At 39.7% G+C, this 17,878-nt stretch overlaps 1 protein-coding gene across 11 annotated transcripts in view; it reads left to right on the top strand.

The window, feature by feature from the left end:
* cac (cacophony) overlaps positions 1–17,878 on the top strand; it is an 80,336-nt gene that overhangs the window by 44,324 nt on the left and 18,134 nt on the right. For 4 of the 11 annotated variants that reach the window (XM_065490914.1, XM_065490913.1, XM_065490915.1 and 1 more), the window contains exons 3-24: positions 4,627–4,706; positions 4,772–4,892; positions 8,478–8,583; positions 8,645–8,784; positions 10,921–11,021; positions 11,245–11,400; positions 11,599–11,819; positions 11,882–11,985; positions 12,588–12,703; positions 12,790–12,849; positions 12,906–13,007; positions 13,219–13,254; positions 13,717–13,740; positions 15,016–15,067; positions 15,126–15,253; positions 15,522–15,949; positions 16,013–16,231; positions 16,292–16,509; positions 16,577–16,766; positions 16,826–16,938; positions 17,051–17,455; positions 17,666–17,867. In XM_065490914.1, the coding sequence (XP_065346986.1) occupies positions 4,627–4,706; positions 4,772–4,892; positions 8,478–8,583; positions 8,645–8,784; positions 10,921–11,021; positions 11,245–11,400; positions 11,599–11,819; positions 11,882–11,985; positions 12,588–12,703; positions 12,790–12,849; positions 12,906–13,007; positions 13,219–13,254; positions 13,717–13,740; positions 15,016–15,067; positions 15,126–15,253; positions 15,522–15,949; positions 16,013–16,231; positions 16,292–16,509; positions 16,577–16,766; positions 16,826–16,938; positions 17,051–17,455; positions 17,666–17,867 (3,322 nt within the window). Of the gene's footprint in view, positions 1–4,626; positions 4,707–4,771; positions 4,893–8,477; positions 8,584–8,644; positions 8,785–9,889; positions 9,991–10,920; positions 11,022–11,244; positions 11,401–11,598; positions 11,820–11,881; positions 11,986–12,065; positions 12,182–12,587; positions 12,704–12,789; positions 12,850–12,905; positions 13,008–13,218; positions 13,255–13,716; positions 13,741–15,000; positions 15,068–15,125; positions 15,254–15,521; positions 15,950–16,012; positions 16,232–16,291; positions 16,510–16,576; positions 16,767–16,825; positions 16,939–17,050; positions 17,456–17,665; positions 17,868–17,878 lie in introns of all 11 variants that reach the window. The other 7 variants (XM_065490923.1, XM_065490920.1, XM_065490921.1 and 4 more) reach the window with 5 other exon arrangements.

Below are 17,878 nucleotides of genomic sequence, written 5' to 3'. Positions count from 1 at the left end.
AATGGGGAGACAGTTTTTACCGCTTGATTAGCATATAAACTTGATTTTCTCAGGAATTTTAACGATAACCTTGCGAAAATGTTAGCTCTCCTCCCAATTTTTATAGAACATTTTAGGTAATGAACAGATAAGGAACAGTCAGATTTTTCACAATTTTCAGTACATACCCACTTTGATCTACTGCATTAACTTTTCCTTTTAGACAACTCAAATGGGATTTATATTTTGCACGGTATATGTCGTTTTTTTAATGAATTGAGTTTGAGACAGCTTTTTAGCCATTTCGAACAGTTTGGGTAAAATTTAGGAACGGTTTAAGACGTTTTTGATAGATCTGGATGGTTTTTATTATGGATTTTTAGTGTTCATGGTTTCAAATAATTATTACAGTCATAGAATATCAACAATTAAAATAACATGAACAAAAGCAAAATAGAACTAGCAGGAATTACATAAACGCGCGAAACAAAAAATGAGTCGACGTTGATACGAGCTGTTTTAAACTGAATAGTGTTCCTTCGACATACTGAAGGTTAAAAAATGGACTTCCTAATGGAATAGCCGGTTAAAATAATCTGCAAATGAAATTGAAAAAAAATTGTTTTCTTGCATTGCAATGACGAGTAAATTCGGATTTTCAAGGATTTTGCGAAAGCTTTCCGACTCGCTACTTGCTCGTTTGCACCTTTCAAGCACGCGTGAGTGAATTTCACGGGACGAATATCTGGCGTTTCAATAAAAGACCGCGGTGCGGGGGCAGGAACATGAGCTGGTTCATTTTTTCTAGACTAGACTTCCTCCAATGAGTAGAGTTTTCGCGAGTTGCTTGCCCATCTGAAAAGCGACCAATAAACGGCAATACAACGATTGATGAGGTAAAAATCTTGTGCCCGTCTGAGGCTGTCGGAAATATTTGACGAAGGCAAGAAGTAAAAAGCTATAACAAGCAATTAGGGCGGATCGACGCGTAAAGTCGGCGGCAAGACTCGACTCGGAGCGTCACGAGGCCAATCTTGGTGCTAATTTCGCGGCATTCGGAGGGTGCGAAAGAGGCCTGGCCCCGCGAGGAAGAGGAGGCGCAGGGAATTCGAGAGCAGAGGGTCGTTTCCTGCTGCAATAGAATTACTCTCGCTGCCTGCTACGACGACGTCATTGATCCGTGACGTCACGCGGTTGCTTCGGGGTGGGGCTTGCACCCGGCCTACGCGGTCCGCATGGCAAAAACCGCTACGTCACCGGCCGGCCGGGGGGTGAAGCGGCCACGTGCCGCCCCCGCTCGCCCGCCAGTCCGCCTCCGAGGCCGGCCGGCCGCCCCCGGTACTCGGCGCACACTGCATTTTGCGGCCGGTCGATAGGAGAGCAACGCGCCAGCTGACGACGGCCTGCCTGTGTGCGTTTTTTCTTTCCTTTCAAGCCCGGCGCGAGCGCGTGTTGCATATTGCAGTGGTTTGCTAGCTTGCTTTTCTTTCTGCAAGTGCCGCCGACGTCAGAGCGAGCGCACGCGGCTATTTTTATCAGCAGCCAGTCACGGGAACAAAGTCCACCCTTTTTCTTTCTTTCTCTACCCTGCTCCGGCACTGCAACCAGGTCAAACGGTCGCTTTTTTAATTGGAAACAGTCATAATTTTCACGCTATGCGGCACGCTCGTTTGCTGAATCCTAGTTTGAGCCGCGCTCGTGCGCTGGCTGGCTGACGAGTGAGTGCGTGCAACAAGCGACACTAATTTGATTTCAAAATAAAAGCCTCTCGACTCGTAATAAAATTTCTCTTGCGAAATACTTAAGATAATGATTCTCTGCCTTTCACAAGGTAATAAAGAACTGCGGTAATTCCGAGAGCTAATCAGAAATTTCTCATTCTCACTATTTTTAGGTTTTATTATGTCAAATTAAAATTATTTGCTTTAGCATAACTGCAAACTCACTGTGGATGTTATAAGATTGTGGTAAATGTATAAAGTTTGAGCAATTTTTAACGGTCACTACAGGGGAAATGTTTTTAATTATACACGGGCCTCCAGAGAAACAAAATTCTTTATGAAATATTACACGGGAATTGTTTAAAAACCAATTTTGAAGTCAGTTTCCGTCCAATCAAGAAATTTATTGAAAATTAGACTATTTGATGACACAGATTGAATCTTGTCAGTTTTTATTATTAAGCCTGCAAAAAATTGCAGTGCTCGTTAAAGCCTGAAAATTTATTGCCCCAAATTAACTCAACTACATGGTTGCAAATCTGTATGTTTGATATTTCGAGAAAATGAAATTAATTATTTACATAAGTGTTCTAATTTTTAAATTGCTTGATTTTACGATAGTTAAAAATGCAAGAAAAAAATCAAGGTTCGTTATAGAGTTGAGATTGTTGCCCTTTTTCTTGCAACAAGGAAACTCGAGTTTGGTTGTTGAGCTATGCGCAATTTTTCCACTACCATGACGCGTTGGAAAATAAAAAAGGGGAAATTTTATAAGCTGTCAGCATGTGTTGAGATATGCCAGCCCTGAACAAACTCTCAAGGGGAAAATTTTATTTTTACCGGAATGTAAAATATAGGTTGTAAAAATCGATCGATCAGTTACGTCATCAAAAAAGTTACAATCCGAATTTCCTCTGAAATCGTATTTATATTTCAATTTTGATATTTTAACGTCCATGATTATCAAAAATTGTTGGATAAAAAAGTTATAACACGAGAATTAAAAAAATGTTGCGTCAAAAGATTTTTCTTACCAAATGAGATGATTAAACAATATTTAGATTTATCTACGTTTAAAAGTCTGAGGAAAATTTGGTAGTAAATGGCAGCGTATAAATAAAAAGCGAGTGAGTAAAGCAACAAATAATAAGATTTGAGCACGTTTCCTTTTCAAGTCATTTCGTTAGCTGAAGGGTGTCCTCATGTGTATCTAAAGTTGTTTTTTTCCTCTCGATCAGAGCAGTAAAAGTGAGCACATACCAACATTGAAGAGCTGGCTGGCTACGCCTAAAGTTAACGGCTTCGGTGTGATCGTGAACTTTTTTATTAAAAAAGTTTTAATGAATGTTGATTGAACAGACAATGGCAGTTTTGAACTGGATGTGTGTGCACTTGGTATTTTTACTTTCATTGAACATTCCCAGTGTACGTGAAGATTAGCTGATTTTAAACCGCAGATCTCAACTTGAAAGAGAATCAAATTCAATATTTTGCAGTTTAAAAGTCTTGAAAATGTTTTAGTTTGCTTACGACGGGATTTATCTAACAGAGCGTGGAAAATTTTCACTTGTACGATATGAATCATAATTTACATTTGACAGACAGTGCATGGGAATTAAAGTTTTTATTTAATTTCACAGGGCAACGGGCAAATTTGAACTTTGACCCAATTTTGTTAAACGGAGGATCAGTCTGCTTTATTAGTTTTCTCCGTTTTCTGTTCTATCTCACAATAAATCGCAAAATCGTTTTTATTGAAGCACTAAACTCTTGTTTCCCGATTAAATTCGTTTTACAACCGCAGAGCTTTTTTCCTCAATTCCACGTTGTAAAATGACTATAGGGTTGGGAATTTTAGACGATCGTTTATTTTCTCTGAATTAACGGACTCCAACGAATCGTGATTATTTAATACTATAGAGCATTACTTAAAATCCTCTAAATTTCTTGTGAAGTCTGATAATCACTCTTAAAATGCGGAAAATGTCCGTCATTATTGTCGGTGATGCATGTAAGATTTATGTTCATGTAATTTAGGAGGGATTTTTATTTTTAAACATATTGAATAGTTGCTTTTTGAAACTTTCATATATAAGAAATAGTGAAAATTTAGGCTTTAATACGGTTGAAATCCTGAGGTTTTTTATTTCAAATTAGTGAATACTCAGAGTGGTGTCAAAATATCGTTCTTAAAATAAAATAAAAAATTATGATTAAACCAAAAATCCCGAGTTTAGATTTTAAAAAGATGTCGTCTTGTGACAAAACATGCGAGTTTTTTTTAATATCGATTTAAATGTTAAAATTAAACCATTTTGGCTTTTTATAGTTTTCATTGGGACCAGCCAAAAAACTTACTGCGAAATGCAATGCTCTCGTTGTTTGATGATGATTTTAAGGTGAATTTTCATAAACACATTTATTTAATGCTATACACTAGAAGTCAGCTACTGACATTTGGCAAGAAAATCGCCAGTTAAAAATCAGTCTTAACGGAGACCTAGTCGTTTTATAAAAAAGAACGTCTGAAATTCTCAACTCTTGAAATAAGCAATAATTTCATCGGCACGCGCGCTCCACTTTGCCGCTTTATTTCTCACACAATCGTCTGCGTACGATTTGCATTACGTACGAACACGGTGCTCGCACTCGCATATTCATTTATTTCGGCTGGAGCAGGCTAAATGCAATAAGAGCGGGCGCGACGATCCATCCGTCGGAGGCGATAAAAACAAGCCTGCATTAGGCGCGCCGTGCCGGGCCGGCAGACAGCACTGATTTTTATAAGCGCAAGCAGCACGATTGCCAAACTGCGAAAATGAGCAGCAGCAGCAGCAGCATCCCCCGGCCCGCCCCTCCCGCCGCCCCGCCAGTCCGCCCCAGCAGAAGGCAGAAATAATTTATTTGTTGATTTGCGATGTTGCAGGCTTGCGGCAGCCCAAGAGGCTGCGGCGCAGCAGCAGCGAGACGGCGAGGTTCGTGATCTCGGGGCCGCCGCAGGCACGGGTGAGTTCAGACCCCTTTCGCCGCCCCCGCCCCCTCAGCAGCTCACCTCTCAACTTGCTCCGCAGGTATGGGCGGTCGGCGCGGAGGTGCAGGGGCCGACCCAGGCGCCAAAGGACCGAGCTCGCTCTTCATCCTCAGCGAAGAAAACCCCCTCAGGAGATACACTCGTTTCATCATCGAGTGGCCATATCCTTTTCACACACAACGTCAAAATTTTAAATTAATTAGATCAAAGGCAAGTTTTTTCTAGAAATTACAAGCGTCGTGGAAATTTATGTTGACATCTTCTTGTAGTGAACAAATAATAGAACAAAAACGTTTGAGATCTGTCCGGTTTTCTAGTAAATTTATTCTACTGTACTCTTTTTACGGCTGTAAGTTCCTTTCATCCAAAACGAGAAAATTCTATAAATGTCTAGCCAATATTAAAATGTTTCAAGCTTTTCAAAATAGTGGCATTTTTAAAACTGTGATTACCTCCGAAAAAAACTCTAAATCTTTTGAGATTTTTCCAGCTGTTCCAATGCTATTTCAGATTAACGGATTCAATTTCCAATCTTATGCTAACTGGATAAATCTGTCAATGCCACGTTTTGAGAAACAGAGTACATTCAAAAAGTAAATAATCTAAAACTTATACAAATCAGGGCATTTATAGTTAATTAAACCAAATTTTGACAAGATAATTTAAAAATAGATCATCAAAAGAGTAAATTTAAAAATTAATGAATGCATAGGGGCGTCAATTTTTTATCAATCATAAATTATTATTTACAGCGAAATAGATGGTTTTAGATTCTGACGTTAAGTAAATATTGTTATTAACACACACTTGAGGATTGAAAGGAAATTAGATAAGGAAAAAAATTATTTTTAACCTTTTTAATCAACGGGTGCCAGATGTGCGATAAAATTGGTTCCTACTGCGCAGATCCAAGATGGCATCTGAATGTTGGAAACAAAAAGCTCTCTTTGATTCCCGTACGAGTGTCAAGAGTTTGTTTTTACGATCCAAAAGACACAATTAGTACAAGTAATGCGAATTATGTCACAATATTGACCAAAACTTGCTTCTTTTCGCGCATTTTCACGTGACCGGACTCCACCGGACGCCATATCTGCGCGTCGCACGAATCTAGCCCCCGGTGTTTTTTTATCATAGGTTTAATTTTCTTGAAGATTTTTGTCTCACTTGAGGTATAACATTGCAGAAAGCTTATTCGCTGAAATTTTAAATTAATGTAAAGGTTTCCTCGCACAATCCAAACATTCATTCTGTAGAACTGATTTCAAACGCAAAGTTGCATAGTTTGTGTTCATTTGACGGTCCCATGGCGACTGGAAGCTCAGCAAAAGTCAACGGTCTCAAATTCTCAGCCCTGTTCATGAAGCAAAAACGCGGAAACAGCAACAAAAGAAGAATAATGTAGCAAGGCCACAGTGCATTGTCGACAGGCCGTCGATTAACGTGAAAAGCGGCGTGTAAATGGAGCCGTGTTTCCTTTGACGCAAGCCAGGGAAACAGGGCGCTTGCATTACATAATTCAATCTTTTGAGCGTTGAAATTTCATACATTCCATTTATGCGAAAACAGTCCATTCTTGGCAGCCCGTCGCCCCTGCGCGTGAGCGCGAGCGCGGCTAATGAGAGTTAAATGGCGTAGCCCTGCCAGTTTGTTGGTTATGCAGCCGAGTGGGTTTGAATGCTCAACAAAAAGCCTAAGTTGAACGCCAACAGCGGCTGCGGAAGCCGTACAACGGCTCTTTTCACCACCGCGGCGCCTAATACCTATCAGCCGAATGCAAATTGCGCCCCGCGTACCACCCACGCGACAGACAACGACGCGGCGCCCATTTAATACTTTCACAAAAGGAATGGACAGTGTGCCTTTGACGAGAGCCTTTTTGGAGTAGGATTTTGACTACTCCAGATTTAGTTTAATCAGAATTAGTATCTTTTTAAAGAAACACTGTCTATAATCAAGCTTGAGTGATTCATCTGATCATATTTTTGTCAGTCAAATAACAAAATGCTTCGTGAACATGTGTTTGTTATAAAAAAGTAAGGAAATAAAATAAACCAAAAAATTTGGCTGTGCTCACTTTGGAATTGAAAGAGGCAAGACTTATTCTATGGCTTTGCGTTTAGTTTTTTCGGAGGGTGCTTCAAAATAATTAAACTTCAAGTAAGCACGAATCATGGAATTTAAATTTAAAATAAATTAAAATTAGTATTTTGCTGAAAGCCAACTTTAAATTACACCGAAATGTTCCATCCTTTTTTTTCATATCACCTGTTATATTTAAAAATTAAATTTATGCATCAAAACTCAATCTAATAACTAATGTCGAGAGTGAAAAATTGGTAATTTAATAATTTCATTTAATTATTTCTCCAATTCAAATCAATTCTCCAAATCTAATTAATTATTCACCTCTCTTAATCCCAATTATCATTTATTATTTGAAACAATTATTTTGCATTATAAACATAAGATTATGTCTGTCAAAAAGCCCCGCCCTAATTGTCATTCAGTATTTGCAACCGCTCAGCTGAGATGAGCAGTTAAAACGAAAAAGCTTTAAATTTCTCAGAAGCCGAATCGTGTCAAGGCTGCGGCTCGGCGTGCACACTTCATTAAAATGTTGATGAACCCGATGGAACGGACCAGTTTGTTTTCCATTTTGCTCGGTGGTCTGGGCGAATCGTGGAAATTGCGATGGACCGTGCTCTCTGCAGCACGGCGGCACGTTGACCTAGATTGCGTATGGATGGTCCTCGAAAGGGAGTGGAATTTCGAGCTGTGGCTTTGCCTCTGTCGCGACCGGAAAATTGCATTGCTCATTCAGAGGGGTACATTCTGATTTGCAAGACAGACGACCCACCGACCGACCGCGAGGGGTTCGTTCGAAAGGGCTGCGCGCGCATTCTCCAGCGCAGTGCGAGGAGGGAAGCTACTTCTTTTGCAATATAGGTTACCGTGCCGTCTGTGGAAAGAAAACGGGCACTAGTTTGCTAAATAAACGTTCAGATCAATGCGGACTTGCGATTTTCCGCGCTATGTTTTCGGCACACAATAAAAATATGCATAAAAAGCTTTTCTGGGTTTCGTCTGCGTCGTAAAACGTAATGCCCCTGCCCGCCGGCCTTTTATTTTTTTATTGCCCGCGCCGCCTTAAGGTTCCACTGCAACTTCTTAAATCCCAGCCCAGCCCGACGGGCATTGGCACAGCCTGGAATTTTAAATTTCAGCTTTACTCTCCGCAACACAAAAATTTGAATAAACCAGTTCGAAAGTCTAAATGGGGAGAGGGGAAACCTCTTTTGTTTGGCTTCTGTTGGATTACATTTTTCCACCAATGTTGTCCGACAGATTTAACGTGGAATCATGCAGGAAAACAATTGAAATAAATATTTGAATCGTTGGCTACAATAAGAAATTTTCACTACAATGTGTAATAATAAAAGGAGGACCTTGCTATTGTTAAAATTCCGAATTCGATAATTTTCTCCACAAGTTACAGCCCTTGGCCTTATTTTCATGGCAGATTTCGAATCCTCTTCAACGGTGTATAAAAAAGCCACTTTTCTAAATAATTTTGGCTCTGATTGAATCATCATGAATCAGTGTATGCATTGGCAACAAGTGCTGTCAATTTCATTAATTTAATGACACAATTTCAGAAATATCTTTTTCATATCATAAACATCCAACCAATTTATTTTTGTACCTCAAAGATTTCTCAGCAGTTTTCCTTAACTGAAGCACACTCCGTTCGAGTACGCTGTCTTGCTGACAATTATTGCAAACTGCATTGTTCTCGCACTGGAGGAACATCTGCCAAATGGGGACCGCACCATCCTCGCCCAGAAATTGGTAAAAAAAATTGTGGATTTAGTGCGGCGGCGATGATTAATTCTTAACCCTCTTTCCGCAGGAGCTGACTGAACCTTACTTTTTAGGAATTTTTTGTGTTGAAGCATCATTGAAAATACTAGCGTTAGGATTTGTTCTTCATCCTCGTTCCTATCTTCGCAATATCTGGAACATGATGGATTTCGTCGTAGTGGTCACAGGGTGAGTGTCGCCCTCTTTTTTCCTCTCTTTCGAATTTATAACGCAGCTGCCGGCAGTAGAGAATGATTTCAATCAGGGGCGAAGCAAGGCGTGCGTTTGGCTGCGCTCGCCGGAATTAATGGTTTCATTATTTCAGCCCATTATTGCAGAGTTTCGGCGACCGTGTGTTGTAGCAGTGCTATTGATCGGGCCGCTGGGATCGTCTCCCTTTTGCCGCTGCCGCCGCTGCCACCACTGATTATATACATTTCCATAAATAATACCGAAATACGTGTGTGTGTCTTTCCTTTTCTGTACATAAGCGCACGCACTTTACAGCCGATCAATCTTGACAAACCTTTGCTGCTGGCCGCCGCTCCAATTTCTTCAAACTCTCTCAATTGGATGGGAAAACCACTTCTTTTCCTCTGTCATTATCACAATTTTTTTAATTTAACGTAAAACGTCGTAATACCAGGGTTTGGCAAAAATGCGGACATTTGAAAGGGTTTTTTGTTTATTTGTAAATAATTAAATGATAACCGACCCTCTTTAAGCATTGTATATAATACGATTAAAAATATAAGACATTCTGCCGGAAAATATTTACCCTAACAGTAGTAAAAAAGGAAATATTTTTCTTAAATTTTATCTCTGTTTGGCTTACACGAGACGCTCAAAATCGTTATTTGATGTATAATTACCATAGAATGCAAATTGTTTTTTTCCACCTTGTACAGTTATTAAACATTTTCAAGAGTTTCATTTCATGTACAGAAATGAAATAAAATATAACTAAATTTCTGATTTAAAAAATTCATCCCCGAGCTTTTAGAGTAGCAAATATTCGGCAATTCGCCAAGAAAACGAGTAACATTCGCTGGAAATCCCTATTATCTGGAAAAACCAGAAATTTCTGGCTGTTTTTTCCTAAAAAACGGACAGACAAAACTGCAAACCCTGCGTATTTCTATTAAAATTTGTATAAAAACTCCCTTCGTTGTGCCTGTGCGGCAAATTTTATTAACTGCCAACTTCCCAGCCCCTTTTAATTATGACAGTCTTGTTATAAATTAATCAACTGTGTGAATAATGTTGTAAATTATGTATAAATTCTGCTGTATAGGTCCATGACAATATTCGCAGAGACAAATGTAGATATGGATCTACGTATGTTGAGGTCCTTTCGAGTATTGCGTCCCCTCAAATTGGTCTCTCGAATACCAAGTAAGGACACACAACTGTCGCATCATCACGTCCGAACCGCTCTATCTGTCATACAAACACACACACACATACATACACACACGTTGACATTCGTACATGCATTGCATTATTTTGTGTGGCGTGCGCAGAAACGTCTCTGCTCTCTCATTAAATACACGGCGCGCAGAACTGTAGCTCTTGATTTGTTGCCTCTCTCTCTCTCTCTCTCTCTCTCTCTCTCTCTCTCTTTCTCTTTCTCTCTTCTCTCTGTCTCGTGTGGCTAGTTTTTCGTATATATATACGGAATTAATCAACTCTCTAGCTGTTCCCAGTTCTAATAAAAGCGTCTGTGTGTTGTGTGTGTTTCTCGTCAATAGAAAAGCAAGCGCGTGCGAGGCGCTCGGCAGGGCCCTCGCACGCGCCCATTAGCGTCTATATTTTTGTGTGTTGTATTTTCTAATGCCGCTTTGTAATACTCACAGGTCTTTTTCATATTTTAGTGTTTTAGACTTTCTCCTAGATTCAGATCGCAGAATAGGCTAACTAACACTGGGAGTTTTAGTGCATAGACTTGTAGACGATATATATATCTAGGCTAGGATACATACATATATATTGCAGGACATTTATGTGTTTTTGAGCGCTGAACGACGAAAAATCTGATTAGAGGTCAATCAATTATCGTAGCGCGAGAGCTCAGAAACGTGTTGCTTGCTTAGAGAGAAATACTAGGCAAATCTAGAATCCGAATAAATTAATTCTGTATTTCAGAGCAGGCATGCAGCTAGTCTAAACAATAACAGACTATCTCGTTGTAAAAATTGTGCTAGGCAATTTTTGATATACATAATATTCATTAGACTTTACTATACAACTTTTTGTCACATGAAAATCTCTACTTTTCCTGACTCTGTAATGCAATAGGTAGTGATGTAGTCGAGTTGCTTGCAGGTTCATCACACTTTTTCCTCAGAATGACTTAGATGTTGATCTGAGGACTTTAAGAGCCATCAGAGTGCTTAGACCTCTCAAATTAGTATCGGGGATTCCCAGTAAGTACTTAGGAACGATGTAATCATTGCCGTATTTACAAGTTCAATGTCTCACTCACAATATTAATTAGGCCTAAAATACATATAGTCTCCGTACTAGCTTCAACCCTTTGCTTTTCGTTAGAACCACACACTTTCTTTCTTTCTTTTTTTGTATTTTCAGTTGAGTCCCTGAAATTGCCCTGAACGGCCGCATACTTCTAATCACGAATCCTTCCCGCAGGTCTGCAAGTGGTGTTAAAGTCCATCATCAAAGCCATGGCACCCTTGCTGCAGATAGGCCTGCTCGTGTTATTCGCCATTGTTATATTCGCCATCATTGGGCTCGAGTTTTACTGCGGGGCCTTGCACAAAACGTGTTACAGTCTCGAGGAACTCAGTGAGTATCGCCACAAAAACAAATTATTTATTTTCATCCACGTGTCGTAATTTTTATCTGGGTCCATGGTGTTTTTTATAATTCAGTTTTTAGTGAAATAAAGCAAATATTCTCATTTTATTAAAGAGGAACATTTATTTTTCCTAAAAATAACCCTTTTTGCATGTGACCAACTGTTTCTAAAATGTTTCTGTGCAGCTCGAGTGTACAAAGAGGGTGAATGGGCAACGCCTTGTAACACGGACAACAAGACAGAAGCGCCTGCGGGCAGTTACGTGTGTAACTCGTCCGTCTCCACGTGCCTAGAAGACTGGGAAGGCCCCAATTTTGGGATAACGTCCTTTGATAACATAGGATTCGCTATGTTAACTGTGTTCCAATGTATTACCATGGAGGGGTGGACCCAGGTGTTGTATTGGGTGAGATTCGGTGAATTATAGAGCCGCTATTTCACTGCTAATGGTCCATTTCTTTTTTGCAGACAAATGATGCTTTAGGGAGCACATTCAATTGGATATATTTTGTACCGCTTATCGTCATAGGTTCCTTTTTTATGCTCAATTTAGTTCTCGGTGTTCTTAGCGGGTAAGTGACATTCTCTTTACTCGATTAACTGTGTCTTTTCTTTACGTTCCTTTCGTTTTGTTTCTTTTGCCCCGAAAAAGAGAGTTCTCAAATCAAAGGCGGCGCGTTGAAAGGCAGTCCGAGTTTCTGAAGGCGCGCGAAAAAAAGCATTTCGTGGACGCGTATGACGCATATCTCGAGTGGATATGCCAAGCAGGTATCTACCGCGCTAGTCGAGTCTGTATAAATAAAAAAAGTATCTTGATGCTACATAACTTTGAGCAAAAAAAAAAAAAAATACTGTAAAAAATGTTCTTCTGCACAGCCATATATAAAGTTGAGCCAGTGAAGTGAAAGTGGCGTCCACGCAATTTCTTCCGTTTTGCAATAATTTCTGAATTGATTTTTTTGTCTGGACGACATTTTCCTTCGGCTCCACACGAGAGCAGCAGCCTCCGTAATATCTGGGTATCTCCGCTGTAAATGTCCCGTGTTATTTAGTTTTGAAGTAATTTGGTTCTAGTTACACCTTGGTTTTGTGTACGTACAACATGTGCGTGTCGACTCTTCCGTAAGTTGGAAGTAAGCTCACGGCTTTGCAATTTTGTGCTCGTTGTTCACAGTGAATTTGCAAAAGAGAGAGAAAAAGTAGAAAACAGACAAACATTTTTGAAGCTTAGAAGAGCGCAACAGTTAGAGCGAGAGTTGAATGGATACGTAGAGTGGATATGTAGAGCAGGTAATTATTTCAGCACCGCTGCGTATCAATTAGCCTCCGCTCCCCGTCACGCTGGGTAATTGCTAAAAACCGAATTCGATTTGCAGAGGAAGTGATATTAGCCGAGGAGAGAACGACAGACGAAGAAAAAATGCATATAATCGAAGGTAAACGTCAATCTCTTTTCCCCCAATTTCCAACTGATCTTGATTGTCGACCTCAGCGAGGAGAAGAGCAGCCGCTAAGCGCAAAAAATTAAAAAATCTGGGCAAAAGCAAAAGCACAGACACCGAGGAAGAGGAGAACGAAGAGGAAGGAGACGATGGTGAGTTTAATTCCTATAAATAACCGACTCGAAAGGGATGTGTGTCAAAATTACGTTGCGGCTGACAGGATAATCACACCCCGAACTCTTCGCCCACGCAGATTCGGTTCAAAAATTAACACACAGCTAAACTAACTCTCGATAATTAATTGCAAAATCTTCGCCGAGGCAGAACGTGCATAATTGATTAAACTGAGCTTTCTCGTTACAGCTAAAGTGGTGCTCATAAATAATTTTTTTGGTGTCGGTGAGGCTCATTTAATTAAACTAATCAAACTTATGATTTACGAATTTGATTTTTCTCTGTGATCTGGTAGCATTTCATTTTTTACTGTTGTTGGTTTTTTTAAACAGTTTTTGGTCCGATTATTGGCTGAAACTTTTGATAACCGGCCAATTAGTGGATATTTTCATTGTGGTTGCTGTGGAATAGACAGATTTTGTTGCCGTAAACGTGTTTTTACGATGCCACGTGAAGTGGTTGGTTAATTTTTGTTTCGAAATAAATGTGGTTTTGATAAACTAGAGTTAGCTACTATAACTAAATATGATACAAGAGTCTGGTCTGCAGCCAAAGACCAACATTTTTCATATATTTATGTGTGTGTTTAGAAGTGAATTTAAAATATTCGCTGATATTATATTTAGTGTGAAAGGTTCTCAGTCAGACAATCGTAATTCTAAAGTTATTATTTTGTTTTTGTTTCAGTGCCTAATAAGAAAAAAAGTAAAGGTATGGAAGGGTATCTTAGCTGAAGCTCCCCAATTTTACAGTTTTTATCAGTATATGCAACTGATTGACTGGTAGTTTTGTAATTAGTAGTTGCAACATTGTCTCATTTATACATGAAAAATCCATTTGTTCTCTCATTATAAACCCTATACACTCTTGGAAATAACAAAAAACCGGGCATTCTCCCTTTGTTCGTCCTTATGTTTTGCAACTTTCTCATTTCATTGATCATAACTATTACTGACCAGTGCGAGAAAACATGCTGCAAACTATCCGACCCTTCCTCATAGGCCCTGAAACAATTTTACATTTATAAACATTGTCACTTATATTCTTGCAGGATTTCCTTTCTCGTTTTGCTTCATAATTGATTTTTCTGGCTGTGTCGCTAGTTTTGAATACATATGATCCCTATTTCTCTTTTATATAACGAGCATGGTTTATCTCAGTCCTCGTGCATAATAACAAGTCATGTTATATTGTACATTATTTATCTTTTTTAAATCTACACACGGCAGGGGCAAAAACAACTAACTAACTTCATTAGATCAATTGTTTTTGCCTCTGATCAGCGGTTTGTGAGCGATCATACCGGCTATAAAGAGTTGATTATTTGTGGAGAGCGCTTCCAATTTGGCCTCGAACAGGAAATTCAAAGCTCCACAAATACATACATATAATGCAAATGAGAACCCTTTCGTTCGTTATATTTGAGGTTAGAGTGTTTTACTCCAGACGCTATAGAGTTAGAACCTTGCATCGTAGCTCTCTGATTTATATCATATATATTCTGCGAAATATTATCTACATAATTAAAATTTAACTAGACTGGATTACGTGATTTGTGTGATGCTTGTTGGTTTGCAGTAATTATTACCGAGTGTCCATTTAGGCGTTTTCCTGATTAACAAGGCATCTCATTCTCACGTCAAACATTCAAAAGTAGCTCTTGTTGAAATTTAGTCATAAAGTTAAAAAAATCACATTTTCAAAGCGAAGCTCGTTGTAATGTTGCTGCTTTTCGTACCACTAATATGCCATCGTTGCAGTAATTAGACAGTTGAATTGCATAAATGCAGATACTTGGATTTCATACTTCTTAATCTGGAAAAAATTCAAGTGCCTGCCTCTTATTTTGTATCCAGTGTATCAAATACTACATATATTAAATTATCTCGATCGTATTTTGCTAGTAGCCCTAGAGAAGTAATTTTAAGAACAGCTCTGTCTTTTTTCACCTGATTCGCTTCACGTTTCCAGGGACTCTGAAAAAAGTAAAAAACCAAGGAGCCTGTGTAGAATTTTGGAGAGCAGAGAAGAGATTAAGGTAGTATTTATAAATTGATTTTGATGACATATTTGCTAAAAATTTCTTTCTTTTTCAGATTTTGGATACGACACACAGTAAAACAACAATGGTTTTACTGGTTTGTTATCGTACTTGTGTTTTTCAACACAGCCTGTGTAGCAGTAGAACACTATGGGCAGCCACCATGGCTGACATCGTTTTTATGTAAGTGTGAAACTCCAAATTTTTAAGAAATATATATGGCTTGCTGTTTCCCCTTATTCTAATAGGACGAATTTGATTTCTAAAATTTATTATTTTAAAAAATCATATAAAATGACAACAGTGACAGAAGCATGCGAAGTTGTTATAATTATAATAAAAATAAAAATTAACTTTCCTTGTGGCCCCAACATTTAATCTGAAATTTAAAAAAACAACTACCAAATCAATTTTAATCAAATCTAATGCTCTCGTTTTTTTGTGATTTCAGATATAGCAGAATACGTTTTTTTAGGACTATTCATGATGGAGATGTTTATAAAAATGTACGCACTAGGACCAAGAATATACTTCGAGTCTTCATTCAATAGATTCGATTGTGTAGTCATCAGTGGCTCTATTTTTGAAGTTGTTTGGTCAGAACTGAAATCGGGATCGTTCGGTCTCTCAGTGCTAAGAGCCTTGCGACTACTGCGCATTTTCAAAGTGACCAAATACTGGTCTTCGCTGAGAAACCTCGTAATATCATTGCTCAACTCGATGAGATCCATCATTTCTCTGTTGTTCCTGCTGTTCTTGTTCATCCTGATCTTTGCACTGCTTGGCATGCAATTGTTCGGGGGAGCATTCAACTTCGAAGATGGAACACCGCCTACTAACTTCAACACATTCCCTATTGCACTGCTTACGGTCTTCCAAGTAAGATTTGTATTTATAATTAAAGAAATGAGAGTGAATTCGATCATTTTCTTCTTTCCTCAGATCTTGACTGGCGAGGATTGGAACGAGGTGATGTACCAAGGAATTCTGTCGCAAGGAGGCCACAAGAAGGGCATGATTTACTCGTTGTACTTCATCATTCTGGTGCTCTTTGGTAACTATACTCTGCTAAACGTCTTCTTGGCTATCGCTGTCGACAACTTGGCGAACGCGCAAGAACTGACCGCGGCTGAAGAGGAGCAAGAGGAGGAAGACAAGGAGGTATATATGACGCTTTTTATTATCGTAAGGGAATGAGAAAAAAATGAAAAAAAAAATCAGAAACAACTTCTGGAGCTAGAAAAGGAGATCGACGCTTTGCAGATGAACCCCGACGGCACCCCTGCGAACGGGGACGGCGGAGGGGGCGGCAAAGGGGGAGCCAAAAAGCCTGCCAAAAAGGAGGATGAGGAAAAGAAGGATGTGGGAGACGACGACCAACCGGGCCCGAAGCCAATGCTGCCCTACTCGTCCATGTTCGTCCTCACCTCCACCAATCCGTGAGACACGAGAGGCCTGCAATGGTGGCGAAAAAAAATATTCTAAACCGCGTGATTGATTTTACAGGGTGAGGAAAGCAGCGCATTGGGTTGTGAATCTGCGCTACTTTGACTTCTTCATCATGGTGGTGATCAGTTTGAGCTCCATCGCTCTGGCTGCCGAAGACCCTGTGGTGGAGGAGAGCACTAGAAATCGCATTCTCAACTACTTTGACTACGCCTTCACTGGTGTGTTCACGATAGAGATGCTTTTAAAGGTACCAAACTCTTCCGTTCTTCTAATCTGGACCAGATTTTTAACTCTCGTTCTTTGCAGATTGTAGATTTAGGCGTAATACTGCATCCTGGTTCGTACTTGCGAGAGTTTTGGAACATTATGGACGCAGTGGTAGTCATCTGCGCCGCCGTGTCATTCGGCTTCGACATGTCGTAAGTTACCATCCGTTTTTTTCCTAATTTATCCAATTATAAAAAATAAACTTGTTTTGCATCCCTTTGAGGCTTCAAATGAAAAAAAAAACTAACACAAACCGATTTCCAGAGGGAGCTCTGCGGGTCAGAACTTGAGTACAATCAAATCGCTGAGGGTGTTGCGTGTGCTGCGACCCCTGAAAACCATCAAACGAGTGCCGAAGCTCAAGGCCGTGTTTGACTGCGTGATCAACTCGCTGAAGAATGTCATCAACATCTTGATCGTCTACATTTTGTTCCACTTTATCTTCGCTGTGATCGCGGTGCAGCTGTTCAACGGCAAGTTTTTCTACTGCACGGACGAGAGCAAGCACACTGCCGAGGACTGCCAGGGCCAGTACTTCAAGTTTGACCCTGAGAACCAACTGCCGTCAGCGGCGCCCAGGGAGTGGAGACAGCAGAGCTTCCATTACGACAACGTCATGGCTGCCATGCTCACCTTGTTCGCCGTCCAGACCGGCGAAGGATGGCCTCAGTGAGTGCATTTTCAATCAGGGTTTTGGTTTTTCTTTAGTTTTTAAATTATAATTGGAGACGAGTAAATAATTAAATTAATTTATAGGTTTTGAATAAATAAAATGAAAATCCCTAGGATCCTGAAAAAGTTATTTTTTATCTTAATCATAAAAATGTCACGTTCAAGGGATGATTAATAAATAATGGCTGTTATTTCAAATTTTCCCAGGGTGCTGCAAAATTCAATGGCGGCGACCTACGAAGACGAGGGACCGATTCAAAACTTTCGCATCGAAATGTCCATATTCTACGTCGTTTACTTCGTGGTGTTCCCTTTCTTCTTCGTGAACATCTTCGTCGCCTTGATTATCATCACCTTCCAAGAGCAGGGTGAAGCTGAGCTGCAGGACGGCGAAATAGACAAAAATCAGGTGGGCTGTCG

The sequence above is a fragment of the Cloeon dipterum genome, chromosome 4 (genome assembly GCF_949628265.1).
Source record: "Cloeon dipterum chromosome 4, ieCloDipt1.1, whole genome shotgun sequence".
In the NCBI taxonomy this organism is placed as follows: Eukaryota; Metazoa; Arthropoda; class Insecta; order Ephemeroptera; family Baetidae; genus Cloeon; species Cloeon dipterum.
The sequence above is the reverse complement of the archived record's forward strand: the minus strand, read 5'-3'. Positions and strand labels throughout refer to the sequence as shown.